Here is a 27,715-nt window from a genome sequence, read left to right on the forward strand (position 1 = left end):
TTCGGGCGACTTGGAAAACAAAGCGCACCGATTGCCATCCCGTCAGCGATTTACATTCTAGCCGACGGGAGGCAGTTGGGGGAAATTAGTTGCCCCGAAGATAAGGAGATTTGTCGCTGGGCGACTAATCTCCCCAAATCTGAGCATGTGTCTCTGCCCTAAAATATGCTGCTTGCAATCTTAAAACTGACATGATTTATTAAAAAGGCATTACTCAGCTCTATCTTCAGTTTCGCCTCATTACCAGGGCTATGTTCATGCTAAATCTGAAAGGGGCTTGTGCAGCTGACAAACAGGACAACAAAAAAAAACCCCAACAGAGGGGATCCTGATCACAATTCCCCAATAAGCGCCAGGTGTGAGAAGAGATTTATATTTCTATATTATGTTTACTGAAGGGAAGTAAAGAAAAACTCGACTGCGGTTTACACATGAACTGATGTGGTTTTACTGCATTTGGCCATACACTGCTTCCAGACATGATAGTACAGAGTTCAGCCACAAATCCTTTTACAATAGAACACGGTCTCTTGTCACTAGTACATACTTCTCTTCTTCTGGTCAGCTGATGTCGCAGCACAATATGCAGGTATTAAAAACACTCAGTTGATGTAACTGTGAGTCAGTACAACACAATGGGTGTAAATGTGCTTCACACTCAAAGCGTGGAGGTCAGGGAAAAAAAAATAAAAATAAAAGGTCTTTCTTCAGACAAGATAAATGGCGTGGCTGGAATCTAAACAGCTTAGCTTGGGGTACACTGTTGCTACATACATCAGCTCAGGCTTGGAAACCTTGGGCGTCGGAGATCTCCACTCTACCACGGACGCCCCAAGGGTAAAGTAAATGTTGGTAATGAATTTAATCGTTAGTCTGGAATTTGATCTAAATGCCATGTATGCGTTTTTTTTCCGAATAAAGACTTGCACTTTGCTTCATGAACAGTAAGCTGTGACTATATATGAAGACAACAACTACAACTCACAAGCACTAAGCACTGTTATTGGTAAAGTCTTAAAATATCGAAGCGTTTACTAAAACAAACAAATGAAAGCCTGTAAAATAGAACACACACACACAAATAAACTCTAACAGAGGTGTTGTTATCTCATTCCGGTTGTAAGAGTTTCATTGGTTAATGTTGCGTTTAGCTCTCCTTAGTGTGGGGTCTAATACATTCTAACGTGAAGCCCTATGGAGGTCAGATTTCTGCTGCCTCTAGGCAATTAAAATTAAAATGTGGTGTCAAATTCTGAGGGAAGTGTTTACAGCTAATATCTTCCCCTCTTTGTATAAACAGTACCATGAATTATCTCTTGCTTTAGGATAGTGTTGACTTCACATAAGACCTGTTTAATGGTAGAAGTGATTTGTTTCCTTGCACACGTACACCCTATTGCGTGTTGACAGGTTTAGAAGGATGCAGTGGCGGCCATAGATGCTGAGAAGCTCCTAGATGACAGCCTTTGAATCCTTGCAGTCCTGAGCAGCGGTGCCTGAGTTAGCCTGCTTATTGTCTGCCTTCTCTCCGCGAAGCTTGGCTTGTCTGAAAAGATGAATATATGAACAAGATGCTTTAGGGACCAGGGTTGCACATCTCCAGACATTGTTTATTAGCTGATGGCATGGAAGAGTTAAAGGTCAACTTAAAGGGTGACATTTTGAAGTGAAACAACAATATTTATCTTCAGATAGCATGATGGTGAGATCATGGGGAGACCACTCTGATGGAATTGCTGTTTATAAAATAGCAAGCCTATCTACTCAAGCTCTTAACTTGTCAGTTTTCGGTTTCAGGGTAATTTGCCCACCGAATGGCTACATCCTATGCAGCTCACTTCTTTAAAACGAGGAGATGAAAATGGGATGTTTGTGAATTCATGTGATCATTTACTCTAAAAACAAACCAGCGGCCCATTAGAAGGAAACGGCAGATGTGGACATTAATTACACCTTGGCATATGAAAGGTTTCTTCATAATCGTTGCAAATTGGCTTGCTATGAAACTAGAGATGTCCCACTCGCTGACGGATCCAATCTATTGGCTGGCGGCAAAGTGGAACATATCTGAAGGCCTAGTGCAAAAATATTTTGGAGCCCAATGTAATTTCTGGTTCTTGTGTAAGGTCTTGATTGGGAAATGGAAGGTGCCTACTTTAGTGCAGAGAAAGCATATAGTTCATGAGCCTGCAGGTAATGGAGGTTTCATACGATTTCCTATGTCGGCCTGCAAATTCCAATCAATACGGTTTATATATTGTGGCTCAGCGCCTGGGCAGATTTAAAAATCTAACTGGCCAATGCACCATATCTGCCAGTGTAGTCTGCATCAGCAGATGAAGAAGTGAAGAACTCCTTTTCACTACCTGCAGCAATATGGTGTATGGTCCCTCATACCCTATCAGTCTGTTTTGTCTGTGGGTTGATCCGTTGGCTTCTTTGTGGTTGTAGCGCCCCACACCCCTCCCTTTAAATGGTGGCCCCATGCCTTTAGAAATGGGAGTTGGTCTGGGCAGTTTCTCTCTCTCTTAAAAGCCACAAGCGGAGAAGGATTAATATCATGGAACCAATGCTGGGGTCTAGGTTACCTCTCTCCTTTGAAAGTTAATGGCGGGGGAGGACTAAGCCATATGATTGAAACCAATGCCGAGGTCGGGAGACCTTTATTTCAGGTAATGCTCTTATGCCGGGAGGCTTTAGCATTTGATATTATGACCAGAGGTAAATAGTTAGGGACCGCCATATGGATTTTACCTTGACGTGGTATGGTGGCTTATCAATTTTATGATCATAATTTTGTAACTAAAAACCCCAGTCTTTGTAAATACATGCATCTGCATAGATTACTTATATGACAGGGGACCAGGGAATGTACATTGATCAATCTCTCTTCTTTTTCTCTATGATCAGTTGGATAGCCTACATAGCTGGCCTGTGTATGGATGCTTTGAGTTTCTGGTTACTACAGGTGTAGGATATTTTATCTGGAATGCTTTATTCCCCTAATACAGAGTACTATGCTTTCAGTCCCTTGTGCCATATGCGTAGATGACGTCCTTTTAAAGAAATACAACAGTTTTCCAGATTATATCTCTTTCCTTTACTTATGCGTCCATTAAATTATGCACATGCTACATTCAGAGGCTTAAACGTCAGATCTAACCAACTGTCTATATAAGATTCCCACATAAAATGGAAACAAATCGACTTACTCAAATGGTCCATTTTCAGCCATAAGAGAACCTTCCACTGAATCAAGTCCTTGTTCTGAAAATTGTTTCAAGGCACTTAAAGCTGCCTGGAGAGAAAGAGAGGAAATATTAGAATGATTTACATGAAAACTGGCCATTTAGTTGCTTTAGAAGCATGTAGCATTTTGGTATGAAGGACCAACCTTTATTTAGCCATGAGCCACAATCAAATGCAAAGAAAGTTGAAGAGCAACAAAAGCAAAAAAAAGTTCTTGGGGGTGCCAAATGTGGTGATTGGCTATTGGTAGCTCCAATGTGGACTGGCAGCCTACAGGAGGCTTTGTTTGGCAGTATACATGTTTTTCAACAACTAAAATTTGCCTTCAAGAAAATAATTTAAAAAACAAGCTCCTGGAAGCAACATCTAAGCGGTTGGCGAGGAACATGTTGCTCACAAGCCACTGGTTGGGGACCACTGCTATAAACATTCTTACTGTATAAATCACATAGGGCAAAGTTCGTTTGGTGTAAATTAAAATATTGGGCTATTTGGTAGTCCTAAGAACTCCACTTGAATGGAAAGAAAATTAACAACTTCTCGTTATAGCTTTCCCCCATACTCAGAGATCGAGATAGGTACATTGCGTAGCATAAGCTGAGCCATGTCAGTACTCGTTAGTGCCTGGGAACACTATAATGAGGAAGTCAAACTATAAACTCTACTGAGCAAAGCCCTACCAGTCAATATTGTATGAAATTGGAATTTTTGTTGCTGATTACATTCTACTGTATGAAACAACAATAACCGTCAGATATTGGCTATGCCCTCTTAAGCCTATCACCACTCCAGTCTATAATGAATCACATCACTTGTTGCTCTTCTAAATTCTACAATAGCTTCTGCTCCCATCCACTGCCACTAATGTCCAACTTTATCCCACTTTACATCTGTAACATTACCTCTTATGTTTTATTCCACTGCCTCTTATGCCCTACTAATGGTCTGCTAACCACCTCTTCTATTACTTCTTCATATTAAGGCCTTCCAACTTCTTTATTTCCTCACCACTTGAATTCCTTGCCATGTATCATCACACCTTCATTCAATGTTTAATCTCTTAAAATGCTTTTTAGGACTCTAATCCTCATTTAGCCTAGCTCTCTATATTTAATGATCTTTTCTTAATGATACACTATAAACGTCTGCCAGCATCTGAAGTTCAGTACATAATACAATATAGATTTTCCTGAATACCCACTGCACCCAAACCCACAATTTATTTCTTTTGCTTCCCTTCACCTATTATATAAGGTATAATGGGCAGGATTCTCTCAACTGCCTGTTATCTTTACTCTGTGCCATCTGTATGTTTTGGTACCCTTCCTATAATGGACAGCACTTGAAAGACACTGAAACAATACAATGTTTACAATAAAGCACTTAGTTAGTGATCCCATGTTATTACTTATAGTAACTGTATAGTATTTCAGTTTGCACCAATTACATGCACAGAGTTTGATGCACACATTATTTTGCCTGTTATAAGCCATACTTTTCCACATGGAAATCCAAACAATAAGGCCAAGCTTCTACAGCTCATGGGACTCCAGTACCTGCAGACCTAGATCTTCAAGCCTTGGGCTGTCACTAGAGTTACAGGCCATGAATGATGATCAATTAATATGCTGCACAATCTGGTCAGGACCTGTGTTGTCCAGTTTGCCTACTGGTGTGAGTAGACTAATGACCTCTCCAGTTTGACAACTTGAATATATTCTCTCATTTACCCACTTAAAAGTCTGACAAAGCAGTTTTAATGGTGTTTATACAAGCTACCCTTAAAAGGTGGCCATACAATGGCCAATCCTCTATGCTGTTTTAACAACTGGCTCATCGTCTGAAACACATGCATTGGTCCTTCTCTATCAATGCATTGTGCACTTTCCCAATAGTTTATTTGGATAAAAATAGATATTTGGTTAAAAATGTTATTAATCCTGAAGGAAATTGTTATGCCAGAGTTGCTCATTAGACATGCAATAACACAAAACACACTTATTATACATAAATCAATCATAAATAGCTAAAAACCTCACAAACTCCTTCCCGCTAAGAGGGGAAGAGTTAAACACAGTAACAGCTGCAGGTAAAAAAAGATCTCCTATAACAATCAGTCGTATATCTAGGTAAAAATAAATCTACTGCTAAAAGTGCTGCAATATGATTCCATAGTTTTATGTGATGAAAGTAATTTTTCCAAAATGCATCTTAATTAAGACAACTTCTTCTCTAATACCATCTCATTTCTAAAAGAAAACTTGCCTTCCTAATCAATTTAATACGTTTATTTGCATAAACTGCCTTCAGTCGACTACCCCAACACAGAATACTATAAAACATAACACCAGCTACCACCGAATCTTCTAAGGAGGAAAAGCCAACTCATACCCTTCCTATAAAAGTACCTCTGTATTGTAGCTCAATCCAGCTTCTTTTCAATAAAAAAATCCAGGTACTTATATTCCTACTCTGTATCTATACCAACCCCTCTAATACAAACTGGTTGACAATCAGTTCTCAACTTTCAAAAAATCCACTACCCATTCCTTAGTTTTGGCCACATCAACAAAACTGTATTCAGCCTCCTGTCAGCTATTATACAGGCCGCAATAACAGAATCATCAGAGAACTGGTGTAGCCACAATAAAACTGGCACATTATACAGTATAGTCCTTTGAAATGGACCCTTTGAAACTAGGAAGTTGGAGGGAATCTAAAATGCTGAACAGAAGCTGGTGTTGGCTCGGATGGCACAATAAAAATAAAGAATGAAAATTCCTTAAACGGATAGTAATGGGTCAGTAAAAGGAATATTCCGTCCTTCAGTTTGTTATGATTGATTAATACTAGGATTAAAACCAAGGGATTCTGTTGGAGAAAAAACCAAGGGATTCTGTTGGAGAGAAAAAACCAGCTCAATGTAGCAAGTGCAAGCAGGAATCACCCTTGCATGTTTGTTGCAACAAAATTGAACGTTTTGGGGAAATACACATTTTTCAAACATGAGATGCTTGGGATATGATGTTTGAAAAAGGGATGTTCCCTGAAAAGACGCAATATGACGAAGGGATGATCCCTGGTTGGACTTCTAAGTTGTGTTGTTTTCCTCCAATACTGAACACTAGGAAGGGGGGCAATTTTCACCAGCCCAAGCAAATGAGAATTATGAATTTGTGCTGGTGGCACAGTTTGCTTTAAAGCAGTGATCCCCAAACAGTGCCTTGTGAGCAACATGTTGCTTACCAACCCTTTTGATGTTGCTCCCAAAGCAGGTGCTCATTTTTGGATTTCTGACTTGGAGGCATAAAGACCATGTGTACTTCCAAACAAACCCACCTGAAGTCTGCCAGTCCACATAGGGCTACCAAATAACCAATCACAGCCCTTATTGGGCACCCCCAAGGAATATTTTTTCATACTTGCGTTGATCCTCCTATTCTTTTATAGGTCATGATTCATTTTGATTGGCTGTTATAGGTCCTACCTCCAGGTCTGGGAGGGGCAATACTGCCCGTGTGTAATGACATGGAAGGACGCAGAAGAAAAAAAGTTTAGGGCCCCTGCTTGAAAGGGATACTGTCATGGAGAAACATGCTGTGTTCAAAATAATATCACTTGATAGCACCCCTCAAGTTTAATCTTGGAGTGAGATCTGTTTTTATATTTAAATTGGAGACATTCTAGTTATTTCTCTGGGTTCCTCTAGTCTACAGACATGTGCTTTGTGGTAGGATGCAGTCTTTCTTAACTAATGCCCTGCAAATGGATGCCTACTTGCTTGTTGATCCAGAAGAGGGCGAATAAATCTCATCTGAATTCTCTACAATCTTCCTCAAAGGGGGGCATGCACACACACAATTATTTTACAGAACAACATTTTGATACTCCGTTTACAATATCTGTACAGGTATGGGATCCGTTATGGGGAAAGCTCCGACTCCATTTTATCCAAATAAACTAAAATTTTAAAAATGATTCTCTGTAATAATAAAACAGTAGCTTGTACTTGATCCCAACTAAGACATTATTAATCCTTATTGAAAGCAGAACCAGCCCATTGGGCTTATTTAATGTTTTCATGATTTTCTAGTAGCTTTAAGGTATGAAGATCCAAATTACAGAAAGATGTGTTATCCGCAAAGCCCCAGGTCCCGAGCATTCTGGATAATAGACCCCATACCCGTATAAGCAATTGCATCCTTACATATTAAAAGCTTGTTTAATGGCAAGTACATTTGCTGTCAGGTTTATATAAATGTGCTAATATTGTCAGGGCAATGTTATTAATGATGCTTTATGTTTCACCATTTCATTAAGGTCGAGGTGGGGCAAATAATTTAACTTGAGTCACAAAGGCAATCTACAAGCACAGGGGAGCCATTAACACATGGTTGGCAAGAATGCTGATGGAATGTGTCTGCGAAAAAAAAAAATAAAGCTGTTCAAGATGCCAAAAGAACAAGTGTGTCAGAAATTCAACAAAAGATAATCCTACTTAATTACATTTTGTATAATTTTTGTGCATGTTAAGGTGGCCATACATGGAGAGATCCGCTCGTTGATGTCGCCAAACGAGCGGATCTCCCTCCGATTTACCCTCCTAGGGCCCAACGATCGGATCCTAACGATGCCTAACGGGCGGTCAGATTGCGGGACCGCATCAATGAATAGATGCGGCCGCGATTCCGACGGGATTTTTTGTCCCATCCGATCGAGATCTGGCCAACTTTCGGACAGATCTCGATCGGGGAAGCCCGTGGGGGGCCCCATACATGGGCCAATAAGCTGCCGATACGGTCTGTCGGCAGCTTTTATCGGCCCGTGTATGACCACCTTTATACAGTGTGTCTCCCCCCGAAGAGGACTATAAAGCTATGAAGACAAAAAAAAAATTTCCGAGGCAGTGGAAAGGTTAATGGGAGAGCGGCGAAACGAACGAGCAAGTATGTGCCTTTCCTTAATTAGTATACAGGATTTCTCTTGCCATATTTACACACATACATAAAGAAACATGTCACTCTACAAACATTTTACAAATGTTTAGTGAGCTCATTCCCAAAGGTTTTCCAACAGATGTTTGTACAAATGTTATGTATTACTGGGTTCAGTGATACTAGCGCTGCCACAAGGCTCATGCCATCAGGATACGGTTTGTTTTGGCTGCTGCTTTATTATAAATATATTTATGTATTAATATCAGCTCAATGTTTCCAGTTGGGACAGCTGCTATCTCTGCTCATGTCGATTATTTCCTAGTGAGCCTTAGCAAACTCTCCCTGGCCACCTGTAAGATTACATAATGGGCCAATGTATTGCATTAGCATGATAGATCAGAGCATTCTGCAGATTTAAAAGCATCAAAAGGAAGAAGAACTGCAGGATGAAGGCAGGGTAACTGGTATTCCACTAATAGAAACAAGCACCTGCTGGATTTTGGCCGTTGCTGGTTTATAAGTGATGGAACTTGACGTCCAACAATAGCTGGCGAGCTGGAGAATCCCCACAGCTGGCCTATAAGATGATCCAGAGCAGTCGACCCTTCCAGCTGTTGTGGTTCTCAAGCATCCAGTATCCACACCTGGCCAAGCACACTGGGAGCTGTAGTTCACAATAGCCTCAGGGTGATACGTTTCACATTCCTCCGCTGGACCGTGTAACAAAAATTACAACTTGACAAAGCCATGTGTCTTGTAATGATGGATAATAGACATGCAAGGTAGAGGATATGGTGAGTTTTATTAGGATTTAGCAGAGGCACAGCTGCTTACAGTATATGTATACTGCAGCAATATAGGTTTTATTTCCCAATCTAGGATAGCCCAGCTGGAGGCAATGGGACCCTCCAAGGAATTATTATGCCCCCCCCCAACACACAGCTGGCCTCACAAGGACTCTATAGACTTCTTCTTATGACATAATGTTAATAAAATCCTGCCAAGAACATGTGGTATATCAGATATCTGCTGCATTCATTGGAAACACTTGCTGTGGGCTCAAACACGGCTGCATTCAGCTTTGCCATTGCATTGACTGGCCCACAGCAGCTGGTCCTCATGGAGAATACAGGCCCCTGCCATGTACATCCAAATACAGATTATAGTATAGAGTAGAGTTGAAGTATAGATTATTTTCCAAAGTATAGTAATAAAACATATGTACTCAGATATTTAATTGATTTTTGTTAATAAAAACTTTGTGCATAAAAGCCACTAATATAATACCAATAATAAGGTAAAATAAGGCAATATTCACCTTTCTATTAGGTGCTATGTCACGAATGTGTATAACAGTCCTCATTAAAACAACTTTTATAAGGAATAATCCACCCCCTGCTTTAAAGGGCACCTGTTGGCCTGAAAATATTATGTCCAACCAAATGTGCAGGCTCAGAAATTCTGCATTCCTAAATAATGCAAAGATTTAGTCCAACGCTTCCGCCTGCGTGTAGTGCTCTCTTTCCAGTCAGGCCACAACAGACCAGCATATAATTAACCAACATGGAGCACTCAGTAGGCAGACTCTGCTGCAATATTGGCATGGATCATTAACTAGTGATCCTTTAAAAAAGATCCATGCTGATCAGAAACATGTTGTGACCCAATAAAGATATTGCAGCAGAGTCTGCCTACTGAGTGCTTCATCCTACTCTATGTTGGTAGATTCTGCATTCCTGTTGTGGGCAACAGTAGTTTTTTTTTAAAAAAGAAAATTGGCCCTACCTGAACTAGGGATGAAAACATAATTAGGCCTCTTTATAGGTCCCTGGTGAGGCCTCATCTGGAGTATGCAGTGCAGTTTTGGACTCCAGTCCTTAAAGGGGAAAGAAGCCTAGTCGGCGCAAACCCCCCACCCCCCCTCCCGTTTGTTGCCAGGATCTTCATCCTGCTGTGAACGGCGCATGCGCAGTAGGATCATTTCGCCGGTACGATCTGCTGCGCATGCCAAAACGCCGTTCACAGCAGGATGAAGATCGCGTGGAAGAAGATGTCGTCGGTGAACTCCCTGGACTGGACCTGCGCAGAAGGGTAAGTAACAAGTTAGGGGCATTTGCCCACCGGGACGGGTAGGCCAGGGGGGAGGATGGGCAACAAACGGGAGGGGGTGGGGGGTTTGCGCCGACTAGGTTTCCTTCCCCTTTAAGAGGGATATAAATGAACTAGAGAGAGTGCAGAGATGTGCAACTAAACTGGTTAGAGGGAAGGAAGACTTAAATTATGAGGGTAGACTGTCAAGGTTGGGGTTGTTTTCTCTGGAAAAAAGGCACTTGCGAGGGGACATGATTACACTTTACAAGTACATTAGAGGACATTATAGACAAATAGCAGGGGACCTTTTTACCCATAAAGTGGATCACCGTACCAGAGGCCACCCCTTTAGACTAGAAGAAAAGAACTTTCATTTGAAGCAACGTAGGGGGTTCTTCACAGTCAGGACAGTGAGGTTGTGGAATGCACTGCCGGGTGATGTTGTGATGTTGATTCAGTTAATGCCTTTAAGAATGGCTTGGATGATTTTTTGGACAGACATAATATCAAAGGCTATTGTGATACTAAGCTCTATAGTTAGTATAGATATGGGTACATAGAATTTAATTAAAAGTAGGGAGGGGTGTGTGTATGGATGCTGGGTTTTCATTTGGAGGGGTTGAACTTGATGGACTGTCTTTTTTCAACCCAATTAAACTATGTAACTATACTATGTAACTTCCAGCATGATGGAGCTCCCGGTACAAACGGCTGTGTTGTGCAGAGCACCAGTGCTAGGCTGAGTCAGCCAGAAGAGGTATTAGGGTGCAGAAGTAGAGGAGGTGCCAGACACGTGCCTCTTCTGCCTAACTCTAGTTCGGCCCTGCAGAGTACATGTGTATAATGAGCTTCTGACTTCATGCTCATAATGGGCAAGTTTTGGCATTCACTCATTATGCGCCTGCGTGTGCCCCAACATGGTCACTGAAACCCAGTGCGGTTGTCTTAGTGCTGTCTACTACTGTTACCCTCAAGAGCTTGCACCTTTGGTTGGGGACAATATTTTTGGCCAAAAGGTGCCCTTTAAAATATACATATGTTAACTCAGCTAGGAGCTCTATGACCTGTATGACAGCACTAGGCCTGTAGGCTGGATAACTACTCTAACATCTATGGGGCAAATTTACTAAAGGGCGAAGTGACTAACGCTGGCGAAAATTCGCCAGCGTGAAGTCATTTCGCAACTTTGCAAATTTACTATCAGTCACCCTGGCGAAAATTCGCCAGCGATGATGATAGCCTAGTGCAACTTTGCACCCTAACGCTGGCGAAGTTGCACTCTGGCGAAGGGGGCGAAAATACGCAAATTTACTAACATTGGTCTTTTTTCTGAACGTGACCTCGTTCGCCAGAGTTTACTTCGCCAGGTTAGAGCAGGCGATAGAGTAGATAGGAGTTTTAAAAAAAAAAAAAAGTTGAAAAATCTTTTAAGTCCCAAAATAGTTTAAATTTTTTGTAAGTCCCAAAAAACACTGGCTGAAAAAGATCGAATTTTTTTTTAGGGTGCCCACCTTCCCCCCTACATTTGTGGCACCTTAACTATACTGTGGGCACATGTGTAGGGCATTAGAACACCTAAATAATCTTTTATTAAGTTTCCCTGCGCTTGTGTAGTGTTCTGTATGCGCTGCTGCATACACGTCCATTGAAATTCAAATTTGGCGCCGTATGCAAATTAGCCTTCGCTAGCGCAACTTCAGACCGCTCATCGTAACTTCGATAGCGCAACTTCGGAAACGATCTGTAACTTGTGCGGAACTTCGGATCTTCGTGAATTTGCGATGTCCTGACGAATCTACGCCTGGCAAAGTGTGGCAAAGACAATGATGGCGGATCTAAGGAGGTAAGTAAATTTGCCCCTATGTCTGTAGTCTTATGTGTTTAAAAGGCAAATATTATTGAAAGATTGTTTCCCTCCCTGGAGATGATTAGAGCCCACACTGGAAACAATTATGGTATTCTGGAAAATAAATCCTATACCTGTAATCGTATTCATGTTTGCAACATGCATAACCCTTATTATTAACTGGTATTTACATAATCTTGGTTGGAGAAATTAGCATCAGAATTTGGTATATTGCTGCCAAGAAAGGATTTATATTGAACATATCACCAGCTCATAATGTGTTTGTCAAATCCGGCACACTTGGGGAAACTTATTTGTTCCTCCAAAATTACAGAACATTTTCCTACGAGGGAAGCAACTGCTCTGTCTTTTATCCTCCTGTCATTTTGTTTATGTAATTATGTGATGCAGAAAAAAACAATCTGTTTTTCATTTTTAAAAAGCAGTGGGAACACTAAACATGCATTAACCTTGCAATTACCCTCAAAATGAGTTTTATTTTATGTAATGAAATTATAATGTATTCCTTGAATGTTTATACAACATATGACAAAGAGTTGTAAATAGAATGTGCTGGGCTTGAATTTGTAAAAGGCACAAGTAAAATGGATGATTATATTTTGTACAGATTTACTGAAAGAAATAGGAAAGAGTGTCCCAAAGTCTGATTTTTTCTCATTGGCCTTTTAAAGGGGAAAAAAAGTCAGAATAAAAAAAGTACTTCAACTCAGACCTGCCGATGTCATGCTGAAATCAATGGGAGATGTCCCGAAGATATCCTGATCTGCACTGGTTTTCGTGCAATAATCCGTGGTTTTGGGGCGACAAATCAAAAAAAGACAACTTTCGGTGACAAATCCAAAAAATCTATTTTTTTTGAGTTTTTTCCAGCACAAGAAATTTTCGGGAAAATGTATTGATAAATAACGGGGGGAAATCCGTGCGGATTTGGTCGGAGTGGTTTTCAGAAAATTCTGTGAAATTTCCGGAGTATGATAAATAACCCCCCTGAATGTCTTTCCATTGTGTAAGATGTGTAAGAATCTCAAAATAGTTCAAGACAAAACTATAGCATCCTGTTAAAAAGCTGGAAAAATTAAGACAAGGTACTGGTTTGTTATTTCAGAGGAAAAAGAAAATCATTTTTTAAAAATTATTTAATTAAAATTGAGTCTTTAAGAGATGGCCTTCCCATAATTTGGAGCTTTCTGGATAACAGGTTTTCGGATAAGGGATCCCATCCCTGAACCCAGAGAAGGTATGCTCTATATGTTATCAACGAAGATCCAGCTTCTGAACTTTACTTCTACTACATTCCCTATCTCTGTCGGAGTTCCTCAAGGCTCTGTTCTAGGCCCTCTGCTGTTCTCTTGCTCTATACAACTTCACTAGGAAAACGTATTCTGTCGTTTGGACTTTAGTATCACCTTTATGCTGATGACACCCAACTCTACTTGTCTACTCCTGACCTCTCTTCTTCTGTCCTTTCTCAAGTTACAGACTGTCTCTCTGCTGTCTCCTCCTGGATGTCACAGCGCCACCTGAAAACAATCTTTTTAAAACAGAACTCATTATATTTCCACCAAGATCCTCTCTTGTCCCTCAGATATCACTCACAGTAAACAACACCACCTTTTATTGCACCACACAGGCACACTGCCTAGTAATCTTAGACATCTATCTTTTCAACCACACATTCAAACACTTGCCGTATTCTTGTTGTATTCAGCTGCGCAACATTGCAGAATACGACCATATCTCAGTTCAGACACAAGCAAAACACTTATTTAGTCTCTTATTATCTCCCGCCTTGATTATTGCAACCTACTCCTTGCAGGTATTTCAAGAAGTCGCCTTTCACAACTTCAATATGTTTTAAATGTGGCTGCTAGACTCATTCATCTATCTCACCGCTCAACATCAGCTGCTCCCATATGCATGTCCCTTCACTGGCTCCCAATCTCCTCTAGAATCAAATTCAAACTACTCACACTTACATTCAAGGGCCCTAACAATGAAGCTCCTTCCTATATTTCATCACTGATCTCCAAATACTCTCCTTCACGCAACCTTCACTCTGCTTCTGCCTTTGCCTCTCTTCTCCTCTCATCCCATTCTCTTCTACAAGACTTCTCTCGCGTTTCTGCTTTTCTCTGGAACTCTCTGCCTTGAGCTGTCAGACATTCTCCTTCTTTCCAAACTTTCAAATGCTCCTTAAAGTCCCACTTGTTTAAAGAAGCTTATTCAATGTACCTTAATGAATCAATCATTGCTGTATCATAAATCACACAATTGTTTCTAAAATTCTAATGTCTCAATTGTACCCTAATCTTTAGTTTGTAAACTCTTGCATGTAGGCCACTCCAATCCTATTGTACTCTGTAAACCCTTGTTTGTTATTCACCATTTATTCCCCGTTTGTTATAAACTAAGGTAAAGCACTGTGTAACTTGTCGGCGCTATATATATGCTATATATATAAATAAATGATGATAACGGATCCTATACCTGTAATATAAGAGAGCAAATATATGCAAGACATCAGGAGCCTAATACTGCCTTTTGCTGAAAAATTGTAGCAGTATTGGGACAGAAACTGAATACATTGAGAAAGATGTTGCTTCGGTTATAACAGACTACAACTAATTCCCATTCTGTTAGACTAACATTCCTTAGCTGGAAATAATTTTTTTGTGATTATCAATGTGTTAAGTCTACACAATAAAGTGGGATCACTAACACCTGGCTGTTTGAAAGAAAGTTTCAGCAAAATATGGATGGTACGTAGCTCTACCACCTAGCAACTGCAAACTTTTTGATCTCTCTTATCCAAACTTCACAGCAAAGACAATTTCATTGCCTACCTTCAGACTCGATAATCTCAACTTCCTCAGTTTCTTTAAAACAATCCCCTATTAAGATCTTTACGAAAATATGATTTTTAGTACACTTAATATCTCTAGAATTAAATCCAGATGCAAAAGTCTGGAGGAACGGTTCTCAGGACAGAAAAAGATGACATAAATCTTGCAGCTAACAGAGATCATGCTGAGCTCATTTGTGGAAACTCACAAAGGACTTGTTTTGGGCCAGAAAAGCTGCTGGGTATAAAGACAGATGTGTACACTCCTATTAAAAAAAGAATGATTAAAAAGAGGACTCTAACAAAGACCCTACCGATATTCCCAAAGTCTCGACTAGATGGAGATTTATTCACTCCCTGAAATGCAAGCTGCAAGAAGTGTGCGGCCTTAAAGGACAAGGAAAGTGTATACATAAATCCTGCTTCAGATATAGGCATACCTTTTGTGTAGTCAGCCTTGCCTTCCAATCGTCTCTGTGTATAGCCTTTGGTGACATCTGCAGGCTGCTTACAGAATTAACCGCACAGTACTGTGTAAAAAAATCCCATGATGCATCCGATCTCAACACAGACAAAGGCAGAGGATTCTGCGCACTGAAAGCGTTCAAAGGGAGCGCATGCGCAGTAGAGCTCATATGTGAACAAGCTAACAGAGCAGGAGGACGTGCAAACTGTGCACGAAGCTTGTCCTTGTGCCCTCCCACTTGTATGCGCGCACCAATAGCAACACGTCTAAACGGTTGCTATGGTGACGCCTTGCCGGACTGCCTGTTACTTGTTAGGATCCGTTTTTTTTTTTTTTACTTTACTGTGACGCTCGCGCACGTGATGCGCGTAATAGATTTGGCGCATGCGCATATGAACAACCGGCGCCATCTTGAAGAAAGAAAATGTCGGCGCTGATAACGATGTGCTTCATTTACAGACTAGGATGCGGAACAGGAGAACAGAACGGATTTTGCACTAAAAAACCTAGCGACCAGGTACTTCATAGGGTGGACTTTACAATCATGGGGGATAAAAAAAAATACTTTCCTTGTCCTTTAAAATGAAATATTGGAATAAGATTAAGAGCTGATAGGGTACAGTAACACGGACAAAGTCCTGCAACATCGCAACAAATAAAAGTGATTGCTGTTTATTGATGACCTTATTGCTATATTTGTGGGTGTGGGGGGATGAATAACATGCATAACAATCACATCCGTGTTTATTCAGATTCCATGGTGGAAAAAAAGAGATCTTTTAGCATGATCCAGATTCTACAGCATGACTCAATGTGAGCACAACACACTCAAGGCTTCTCCATATGCCTGGCTCTGTTTCATTCTAATGTGCCCAGGCCTGAACACCAGAAGGAAGCAGAAGACTAGACGTTAATTACAACAAAAAAAAAAACATTGTTTGGCTAAAAGATAGCAGTCTTTAACTCTAGTAGATGAACAGCTGCTGTGTAACGTAAGCATGCTGTAAAAACATTTTACATAACCATAATCTGTGTCAAATTAAATCGGCTTTTCTTCCCAGTAAACACACGCATACGCTTAGAAGGATGGTCACTTAGCATGAAAAGATACGGAAAGGCTCTATTTCCTACAAAGGGGCATATTTACCAAAGAGTGAAGTAATAGATCACCGCAGTCCACTAGAGTGAATTTCCACCACTCTCCATTAATTTTGATGGGATTTTTAAAAGAGAATTTATCAATGAGTGAAAGTGAAAATTCACCCTTTTATAAAAATGCCTTTCAGAATGCCATAGAAATGAATGGAGAGTGGCGGAATTTCACTCTAGTGGACTGCGGTGATCTATTCCTTCACTCCATAGTGTGGATATAGATTGCAATTGAGGACTTTGAAATGGATTAAAGAGAAGACCTGTCATTTGAACTACATGGACAGACAGCCCCTTAAAATTATTCATTACAAATGGTATTGTGTACTAATGAGCTAAAAGAGGTATAGTAAACCAGGTGAGTTATACACACTACTAGTTTGGCAGGGGCAAGACTGAAAGGTGAGTTTTCAAGGAGAATTTGAAGATATGCAGAATAAGAGTTAAGCTGGCCATAGACTCAAAGATCCGCTCGTTTGACGACATCGCCAAACGAGCCGATCTTTCCCCGATATGCCACTAAAGGGCATGGCTATATCAGGGGTAATCTGAACGTTCAGCCCTATGGGTGAACGATCAGATTACGATGAGAGCGCAATGGGCTCCGGCGGGACGGTCGGGACAAAATCAAACCTGTCCGATCGACCAAACGACAGATATCCGTCGGACGAAAAATGTCGGGACTCTCCACACACGGTCTGAAAATCGTATGAATCGAAAGAATAATGGTGTCCCCCAGTCACAGGAATAGTTTATTTAATTACTAAACAAGTGCTTAATCCTGGGGTCCTTCACCTGTCTTTAATGTGTAATAAACTGTAAATGCAACATGTTATACAAGAACAATGAGAATTTCCTGGCAGTTGTGGGGGTGGGGTATTTGTATCTGCAGAAAATCCCTACTTCAAATTGACGTTGCTTTGGTATCATGACTGTATATATCCATTTTATAGGTGCACAGTGATATATGATATTAGTATGGTAATCTGCACCCAGACTGTAAATTGTACTTACAGCTGTAGCCCTCAGTCCAGTTTATCCAGTGAATGCTCCTAATATGTTACCGTATATTCCAGTGACTGCTATGGTCTCTACGTTTGGATTGCAGAACAAGTTACATGAATCAGATATCAATATCATAGTAGCTATATGCACATCTACAGTATATACATACATATGTCTTTTTATTTTATTTATTGTTTTGTCATGACTTTTGTGGTGTAGTTTTCAATCACTTAATTACACTGCGTACATTGCAAATAATTTATTTTTCCATTGATATTTTTTGACTTGAACAATAAATAGTTTTTTAGCTGAAATTTAGGTGAGTAGGCAGTCATTTTATTGGGCCTGCTCCTGTGCGTCAAGAAAGCCTGAACTGCACTTTGGAACTGCTTTCATTTAATCTATTGTTTTCTTCTATTTAATGCAATCTCCCAAGTCAGACTTGATTTTCTCCTGCTTGGGTGATATTCTCATTTCTATCACTAGGGAGATGGGAGCAATTCTAGTTCATTTTGATCTATACAATAGTAATGTGAGGGTCGAGAAAAATTCGACCCACACCGACCCTAACTATAACCTTTTATAGACCTGCGCCACCCCACCAATGATGTCGCAAAAGGGCGCGCCTATAAAACCGGAAGCCAGCAGTTGGAACCTGCCTGCGACCCGCAAATGGCGGAGCGAGGTCAACACTACTATACAATGCAGAAGCTTTCTCCAGCCAACAGTTAACCTGCTTTATAGAAGAGTAAGAGATCTTGGGTGCCAGGAACCATTGGGTATCATGAGATATGTTTTAGATCACCAAATGGAAAATACATTACTCGTGGCATGCTAGCATCATCATTGAAAAATGCGAAAGGAACTTTCCCGCAATTAAACTTGATTGCAAGGCGGTGATCCAAAGGTTTTAAAGAGATTTACCATCCTGTGGTATTGTAGATTTATAGTTTACAACAAATCTGCTCTATCATCACCCTCGAGGGTGGAGATGGATATTTGTCACACATGGATAATCTGCACTACCAATGGGTGACAAATCACCTAAAAATACCTTTTCTTTGGTGTCAGTGTTAATGACACATTTTTTTAGGCTGCTGGGAGAAAAAAAGTAGGTAGGGTGACATTACTCTAAATTTAAGTGCAGTGGTAAAGAGAGACTGAAGTTTATCAGAGCAGTCACATGGCCAAGGGCACTTAGTAAAAAAGAAGAACATGGCTAGCCTCACATAGGTTTTTAAATACTAAAAAAATCTGTTTTCTCTTTTGAAAAACAGATTTCAATGTAGAATTCTGCAGGAGTGCTATTAACGGTTGCATTTCGAAAAAAAAATGCTTTCCCATGACAGTATTCCTTTAATATTAAAAAAAGGAAAATAAAATATGGGTACTGCAGAGAAAAGTCAATAAATTCTGTATATAAATGTTAAAAAGTCATCAACGCATGTTCAGCTATAAGGTGTGAAAACAGCAGTGTGACATTTATGCAGGTCCACAAAATGACAATTCCACATACAATACAAAAGCTATGCAACATGGAAATTTCTGCTTGTTTTTACAATATGGTGAATCTTCCAATAGAGCTTTTGCAAGGCCACCCACTAGACATCCCATAACTCGACAACCTGATAATTATTAAAACATTTATTTGCTTTAAGTATTAGTATCCCTAAGGATTTTAGCAATTTTGCTTTAAGACATCACCAACAAAAAAATGGTGTCAAACAACGCCTTTATTGTTGGTGGAACGCTGACTTTGGGAAATCTGAATGTTTAAAATGTTTCTAGGTTTCAAATATTAAAAAAAAAAACCCTATAGTACTGATGTCTTTTATTCTTTTCTCTTTTTTTTGTTCTCCAGAATATATTTGAGGGGGATTATAGGCTAATTAAAAAGACACTTGTTGGACAGAGCTACATAGAATGCTACATAGAATGCAATGTTTCAGCAACATGAAAATTCCTTGGAAGAAAGACTAGGATTAGCAGTGAGCCCAAGCAATCAAGATATGCACACATGCCATGTGTTCCATAAATGGCAGAACATATTAAATCTTTACAGCAATCAGAAGGCCCTAGGAGTTCCATACATTTCAAAGAATGTCAGACATATAAGAAAGAAACTATAAAATTTCTTGAATATTTCATTTTCCTTACACAACTCAAATCGTAAAAAATATAACCGGGGGCTAATACTGTCACAGAATAGTGGCAAATCAGCTTCTATCTACAGCAACTGCAGAATAGGTTTTTTTCTTCAAGATTTACATGTTCAAAACTAGGGTGAAAAACAGCCGGAAATATTACGTTTGTTTGAACAGTTGCTGCGCTGTACAATGGTTGACACACTTACCAAATGAAAAACGTATTTTGTAAGAAACATTTACAAACTATATAAACACAGTCTGAAGCTACTCAGTAACTTTAGATCCACCACCAATTCCCCACAGTATGTGGCTACACTTCAGAATTAATTGCGGTGGAAAACTAACCCTAAAAAAGTTATTTAAAAAAAATTAATAGTAAAAAGATGCAGGTTGAGAGTGTTGCTCCATTGAATAATGGTACCAGTATGTTGTAACAGATACAGAAAAGGCAAATGTGCTAAATCAGTTTGTTTCATCAGTGTATACAATAGAGGAGTCTGAGTTCCCAGGCTCACTTTATAGCTGCACTAATGGCTCAGCTCAATCTAGTCAGTGGCTGATTCAGGATATGATTCATAAAGCTTTAATAAAAATTAATGTAAACAAGGCTCCAGGGCCCACACCCCCCTTGGGATACTTGCACAAATGAGCACTATAACTGCTTTTGGAGGGGGCTACCCTGCCTGTACCCAGGCCCTGGCGGTTCCATTACTGTGGGTTCCAGAGCGTTGGTATCCCAATACTATACTAGCACCATACAGTGCCCAGTCTTGAACTGTCTCACAATGGATACACACAAAAATGTATTTCAATTTTGAAATGTGTATATTCAAGGACTACTCTCTTTTGACTGTCACAATATTTCCCTACATTTGTATTCCATATATGCTGTTTTATATGGTAACACCAATCAAGTATATTCACAAATGTATGATATATTTGACTTTCTTGCATTAAATAACAATCTGTTTGGAATGAAGAGGGATGCAATCAGGGATATTTAAAGGGACCGTATACCTCCTCGTTCAACATGAGCGCAAAGAATATGGCTTGTGCTGAGAATACTTTTTGCTTATTGTTTGAATCACAATCTAAGTTTTTTTTAAATTTCTTGAGTTAATGAGGGCATGCAGAGAGATTAAAGTCACTCCATGTTTGGTTGTTAAAAGAGCTCAGATAATACTCCTGCATTATGGTCTCCAGTTTATCTACCTTGCAAGGACCAAACATGGAGTAGCTTCAATTTTCAGATAAAAGCAAAGGAGTTAAAGGAAACTCACTATCAGCCAAATGATAGAATTCTGATTTATTAATTAAGGGCATATTAGATAGAAGCAAGCAGAGTCTCTCTGAATCTTGTATTCGCCTGTGTTTGTCTGTTTATACCTTATCCTTTAACCATCAAATTTGGCACTTTAATATATTTATGAATATAATATTTCTTTAAAAGAACAATAGTTTAGTGTATGTAATAATGTGTCATGAAAGATCATCATTAGATAGGAATTTAAAAAAAACTGTGTAAACCTCAGACTGATGAAATAACCCACAACAACCAACTAGCATTTTGCCCTCCCAACCACAAATATAGAGCAGGTCTTCACCTGATTTGACCATTCAGGTAATATCTTGGTGATATAATTATCCATACACGGATAACAACCCTTAGTCTATTTGCCACATGGGGCAGATCCTTGGCCTGTGAAACGCACCAGTATGCAATTTGGCACCGAAATCTGTGTTCATGCACCCGGGCCAACGCAATGGCTCTGGGCGTAGTCAAACCAGAAAGGAGTGAAGGCCCTGATTCTCAGCCTGCAATTATCCACAGGCCGAGAATCCACCACGTGTAGCCAATGCCTTACTGTATGCTAGTACAAACTGTGGGGACGGATCCCCTTAGGGGGGCCCTGAAAAGTGCGTGGGGGACCCGAACTAACGGCCAGTTAGGGTAAAGCTGCTTTCTTACTTACTCTTGGATACCTAACTTGAAATTCAATTATGTTAATATTATCTTATTTACATATTCATATATTTAGGCTGTGACAGCAAAGTTTTGTAATCTATCATCTTATTATGAGATAAGATGGCCCTAACCAAATGAGTATGACAAACTCTGCTCTATGTGATCCACACATGATGTGATTTTAAAGCCTTATAAGTGATATAACAAATGTATTGCCCCATGCACAAGCAAACAGGCTGCTCTTGCACTAGATTAGTAGCTTTTGGCAACCTATAAAACCGTTGAACAAAACTGCCCGGTGTTGGTAAATGAGTCCTAGTCTGCATTACATATAGTGCCACTTTGACCTCTGTCTCAGTAACATTGTGTATATTCGGCTTAGTTAATTTTGATCAAGGACACATTTAGTAGCTCAAACTTGTATCACAAGGGTCATAAAATTAACACACCTTATATAAACTATGAGAGATAGAAGACTGACCAGCGTTTATTTGCTTCTTTTTGAAAATGAGAAACCCCCTACTGCATCACAGTCGGGCTCATCAGCAGACTTCTGTGTATACTTGACAATACTCTGTGGCCCCAAACTGAAAGAAAACAAGGTTCTGCTCAACAGTTTATTGAGAGTTAAAAGCCCTCCTTAGAACCTAAGGGACGTTAAGTACATTAATTCAAGAAAAAAAATCATGCCGCTATGAATTTGCTTCTGGTTCCTGCATAACAAATCATGTATTACATGAATCTGAGTTTGATGGTGACATACCCGTCACTTGACATTCTCAAGTCTGATTATGATAACCTCTGAAAACTGCAAGGAGAACAATGAATTGCAGAAAATACTGGATCTGCCAAACTGCAGTAGCTGGGAAGATGATAGGACACATGCCTTAACATGCCTTAATTTTGACTTCCAGTTCTAATGAGCAGGGCCCTCTGTAACTTTTGTACTAGTCAGTATTTGTATGCGACCATTGAGTTTGAGTGAACAATTGCTTATACTCAAAATTCAATGTGTTGTAAACCTTTCAAGCGCACAATGAATGCACCTTAGGTCTCTATGTGACCTACATGCAAAGGTCAAGAATGCTGCCATATGAAGCTTCCTTGAAGATCTGACCTAAGCTTATCATTCACTGGGTACATTTTAAAGAATGACAAGCGGAAAGAAGGCATTTGCTAATGTGTATTTTACAGACTTCTAAGGAGACAACGGTGAACTTTACTATGGCGACTCATTACCAATGGTATATATAGAAGACCACTTCTAAGACCTTTCTTGAGAAGTCACATTTTTTTAAGAAATATTTCCCGGTGTGTATCTATATCTGTTTTTTATTATAAGATTGGCCTTGATTGCACCTGGGTAAACATTATTCATTTTTTGGCTTTGGTGCCGGAACATTTGTAACAAGGAAGATGACCCCATAGCCTTGCTCTATGTTGTCATTGTGCTCCTATTCAGTAAAAATCCCCCTTCCTTTTTGAAACCCCACACTTAAGTACCTGCCAAGTACTTGCTTCTACAGGCTAAAATGATATTTTATTGCCCATCCCTGCCCTCCATTTTATGTTGACCACACAAGAGCCAAAGACTATTTCTGAGGTAGTAACCCTTATTTCAATTGCAAACCCCAATGCAATTACTAAATTAAAAGAGAAGGAAAGGCAACAATAACTGGTGGGGGGGCAAAAGTTAGACACCTCAGAGTGTTTGTATTCACTTATAACCACAAGAATAACCACATGCTGGCAACATAGAAACGTGTCAATTTGCCTGGAAAAGGCTTTTTAGCTTACACTTGCTTTCATACCTTGCACTACAGGCTGCCTAACTTTACTCTTATACCATATAGAAAAAAACCCCACAGTACAGATGATGGAACTTGAAGAATAATTATACCCCACTTTGTTCCAGGTGATTGGGTGGGAGCTGCTAAATGGACTGTTGGGGTATAGGGGCATGTTCATAAAGCTATATGTTTTACTTCATATGCATTCTGTTCGCTGAAACTGTACAGCAGCCCTACATAGCATCGGCTTGTTTAACACAGATCATGTTAACCAAGTCTTTTAATTGTCCTTTCAGCAGAGAAACAGGACCAAATGCTAAAACATGTTTTGACGCCGCCATTTGCAAACATTAAAAAAATATTTTGTACAAAGAACGATAAGCCAAATCTGGGCCATGTAATGTGTATATGCAAATTGAATTAACATCTTTGCTCCGTTGCTTCCTACAGTCAGTGACCTGAGGTGGAGGGCTGACTCCTCCAAGTCTGTACTGAAATTAGACTTGAAAAGAGGAGAAACTATTAGATCATGTGGGTGTCTGGCTACACATGAATGCCTATCACTTCAGACAACTAACACATTCCTTCCTGATGAACACAACAAAAGCCTTATTAACAAGTCACAAATATCCCTGGGGTAAAAAAAAATTCTAATTTAAAAATAGATTAGTAATGCTACAAGCACAACTCTTCAGAAAACATATTTGTGATGGCCACTGGCATAGAAAAATAAATCAAAGACCTGCATTGTTAGCAGAACTTTTTTTGATGCCATTCCATCATTGGTTTTAATAGAATAACATTGGAGCAGGTGGTTCTCCCACTAAAACAAAATGTGAAAGGATCCCAGCATGTAATGCAAACCAGACAGCATCCAGCAGCATGTGTGTGCAATTATTCCCCAAATGTACATGTATAGTCAGTAAAGAATACAACCTCTAAAGCAAGGGTCCCCAACTTTTTTCACCCGTGAGCAACATTCAGTTGGGGAGCAACACAAGCACGAAAAATGTTCCTGGGTGGTGCCAAATAAGGGTTGTGAATGGCTATTGGTAGCCTACAGGTGGGTCTGTTTGGCAGAACATCTGGTTTTTAAGCAACCAAAACTTGCCTCCAAGCCTGGAATTCAAAAATAAGCACCTGCTTTGAGGCCGCTGAGAGCAACATCAGTATCCTGCACTGAAATCCATTTCTCAAAAGAGCAAACAGATTTTTTTATATTCAATTTTGAAATCTGACATGGGGCTAGACATTTTGTCAATTTCCCAGCTGCCCCTGGTCATGTGACTTGTGCCTGCACTTTAGGAGAGAAATGCTTTCTGGCAGGCTGCTGTTTTTCCTTCTCAATGTAACTGAATGTGTCTCAGTGGGACATGGGTTTTTACTATTGAGTGTTGTTCTTAGATCTACCAGGCAGCTGTTATCTTGTGTTAGGGAGCTGTTATCTGGTTACCTTCCCATTGTTCTTTTGTTTGGCTGCTGGGGGGAAAAAGGGAGGGGGGTGATATCACTCCAACTTGCAGTACAGCAGTAAAGAGTTATTGAAGTTTATCAGACAATATGTCTAGCCCCATGTCAGATTTCAAAATTGAATATATAAAAAAACCTGTTTGCTCTTTTGAGAAATGGATTTCAATGCAGAATTCTGCTGGAGCAGCACTATTAACTGATTCATTTTGATTTTTTTTTTTCCCATGACAGTATCCCTTTAAAGTTAGAGTTGTAGTATTTCTGGTCAGGTGATCTCTGAGACAGCACACAGACCATCACAAAATGGTCGCTCAAGGCAAGAGATGTAAAAGGGCAATATTTATTTAAATATATATTCCAGTTTGGCAGGATTCTTTAATAAACCACTTAATTTGATATAAACTGTTGCTTAAGTATTCATTTTGGGGGTAAAGTTTTCCTTTAACAGTTGTCTCCAAGTGATGATATTTTACTAAGCATTCATGATCACTCGCTCCCCAAAAAAGCAACTTATACTGCTTATCCTGTGCTTTTCAAGGCATAATAAAGCGAAGGTGCGCCTGTTTTTTTAAAAGGTTATAATTACGTATAGAAAACTCTAATCTTCCTCAAAGGATAACCATACACAGTATAGAAAACTCTGATTTTCCTCAAAGCATACGCAGGCTTTGAAAGCTAAATGCAAAAAAACATAAATATAAAATGTGATTATGATAATTATCTACTTGGGGGCTTATTGCACCAGCCACTTTGCTATGTCATTTCCCAGAATCTTACATAGTGACTCGAGGGCTGTGCAGTGTCCACTTCGAAAGCCAATTTTCATCTGGGCTGATAACAAGGGCACATGTAGAATGTACTTAACAAGAATACGTGAGTAGTTTAGTTATTTTAAAAAGCCATTGTACAAAGACCTGCAGGGGAATTCTGTAAATGATCAGGGCACTATATAAACCCAATGCCCGAAACAGTAGTAAACCATTAAATTAATGATTAATTACTTTCAGATGATCGCAACAGAAAGCCCCACTGAAACATAAATATTCAGGGAGATTTTAGGGAACTCAAGAGGACTAAATAAACAAAATATATAATGCACTTGACTGAAAAGAAAAGCAAAAACTGCCTGGATTTGTTTAATCAAAAGCGGACGGGGGTATTTCCAGTTGTGATGCTTCCTATTAAGCCATGAAGAGGAATTCCATATTTATTTATGAATAAGGAAGCTTAGGCCGTGAGCTGCACTTTACCCCTTGTTAAAACAGGGACTAGAAATATTATATGGAAAAGAAACTAAATACCATCAGTATCACCCACTTCGACGCAGATTCCCAGGAAGACCAACTGTAACAAATGTCATCATTCACCAGAGGAAATGAGGAATGTGGTGCCTTAGCAAAACTTTGCAAGCCAATCAAAATCTCTGATAGGAAAAATAAACTATCAAGATTGATCTGCATCAACATCACCCCCTCCAACTCTCCACTGACACTCACAGATTCCACATGACTGAATCCAGTTTCAGACAGCTGAAGACCAGTAGTGTATGTTTTCTCAAGATGCCATTGTAAACTTTAATAAGGCCTTGCGTACAATAGAATAATTATGTTAACTAACCACATTATTAACCTCAAATGTAAACAAGTCAAGGTAATCCAAATATTTACATCTGGAAATTAAAGGATTTTTTTATGAGGCATGCCGGTTGTTTGTTTAATTCAATTGTATACGGAAAGGGCTTAATTGGTCATTGCAAAATAATTACATTCTCTAAAATTTGTGTATGTATGCAATTAAAAACCTTCTTGATTGTAAACGCATGGGACCGCCAAGAGCTGAAAACTAGTGATGGGTGAATTTCTCCTGCTTTGCATCGCAAAAAATGTGTGAAACTTGAAAATTGAAGTCCGAAAAGTCGATTGCGTCAATTTTGAAGCCGGCATTAAAGTCAATGGGCATCCGAATAGTGTTGACGCATGCCGATTTTGACGCGAGTGTCTTTCTGTCCGAAATTGTTTGACGCCGGCGGTCAATTGTTTTGGCCGGCCAAACACAGAGATTTGCTGCGACTTTGTGCCAGGCAAATTTATTCGCCCATCACTACTGAAAAGCTATATATATATATATATAGAGTCAATAAGTTTTCCCAGTTTTTGTAGGTAAAATTAGGTACCTCGGCTTATACTCGGGTCGGCTTATACTCGAGTATATACGGTAACTGATCTTTCTGTAATTTGGATCTTCATATTGTACATCTGCTAGAAATCATGTAAACATTAAATAAAAAAAAAAAAGTTGGTTTTGCTCCAATAAGGATTCATTATATCTTAGTTTATTATATCTTAGTTTGGATCAAGTACAATGCACTGTTTTATTATTAAAGAGAAAAGGGGAATTATTTTGGATAAAATGGAGTCAATGGGAGTTTGTCCATAATCTCTCTGGATAATAGGTTTAGCAAGAGCAATTTATTTAGACTACAAAAAAAACCCAATGCAGATGTTGAAAAGACAATCAAAAAATCAATTGCTGGGACAGACTAGATTATCCAAATTATTTGGAGATGCCTCAAGAAAAGGTTAAGAATCACTTATAGATACCAAATAATAATTAATAATTACTGATGCTCAATGTGAGCCCCAACTGAAACGTCAATAACTAGGATGAAAAACACATACAATTATTTAGCACAGCACATGAAATTTGGCGTGACATTTACAGTAAATACACACACAC

At 39.5% G+C, this 27,715-nt stretch overlaps 1 protein-coding gene across 4 annotated transcripts in view; it reads right to left on the reverse strand.

The window, feature by feature from the left end:
* Positions 1–424: 424 nt before the first annotated feature.
* stau2.S (staufen double-stranded RNA binding protein 2 S homeolog) overlaps positions 425–27,715 on the reverse strand; it is a 125,072-nt gene continuing 97,781 nt past the window's right edge. For all 4 annotated transcript variants that reach the window (XM_041567084.1, XM_018268598.2, XM_041567083.1 and 1 more), the window contains 2 exon segments: positions 3,213–3,298; positions 425–1,546 (listed from right to left, as the gene is read on the reverse strand). In XM_041567084.1, coding sequence (XP_041423018.1) covers positions 1,453–1,546; positions 3,213–3,298 — 180 coding nt within the window. In that variant the 3' untranslated portion in view covers positions 425–1,452.

Source organism: Xenopus laevis, chromosome 6S (assembly GCF_017654675.1).
Source record: "Xenopus laevis strain J_2021 chromosome 6S, Xenopus_laevis_v10.1, whole genome shotgun sequence".
NCBI lineage: Eukaryota > Metazoa > Chordata > Amphibia > Anura > Pipidae > Xenopus > Xenopus laevis.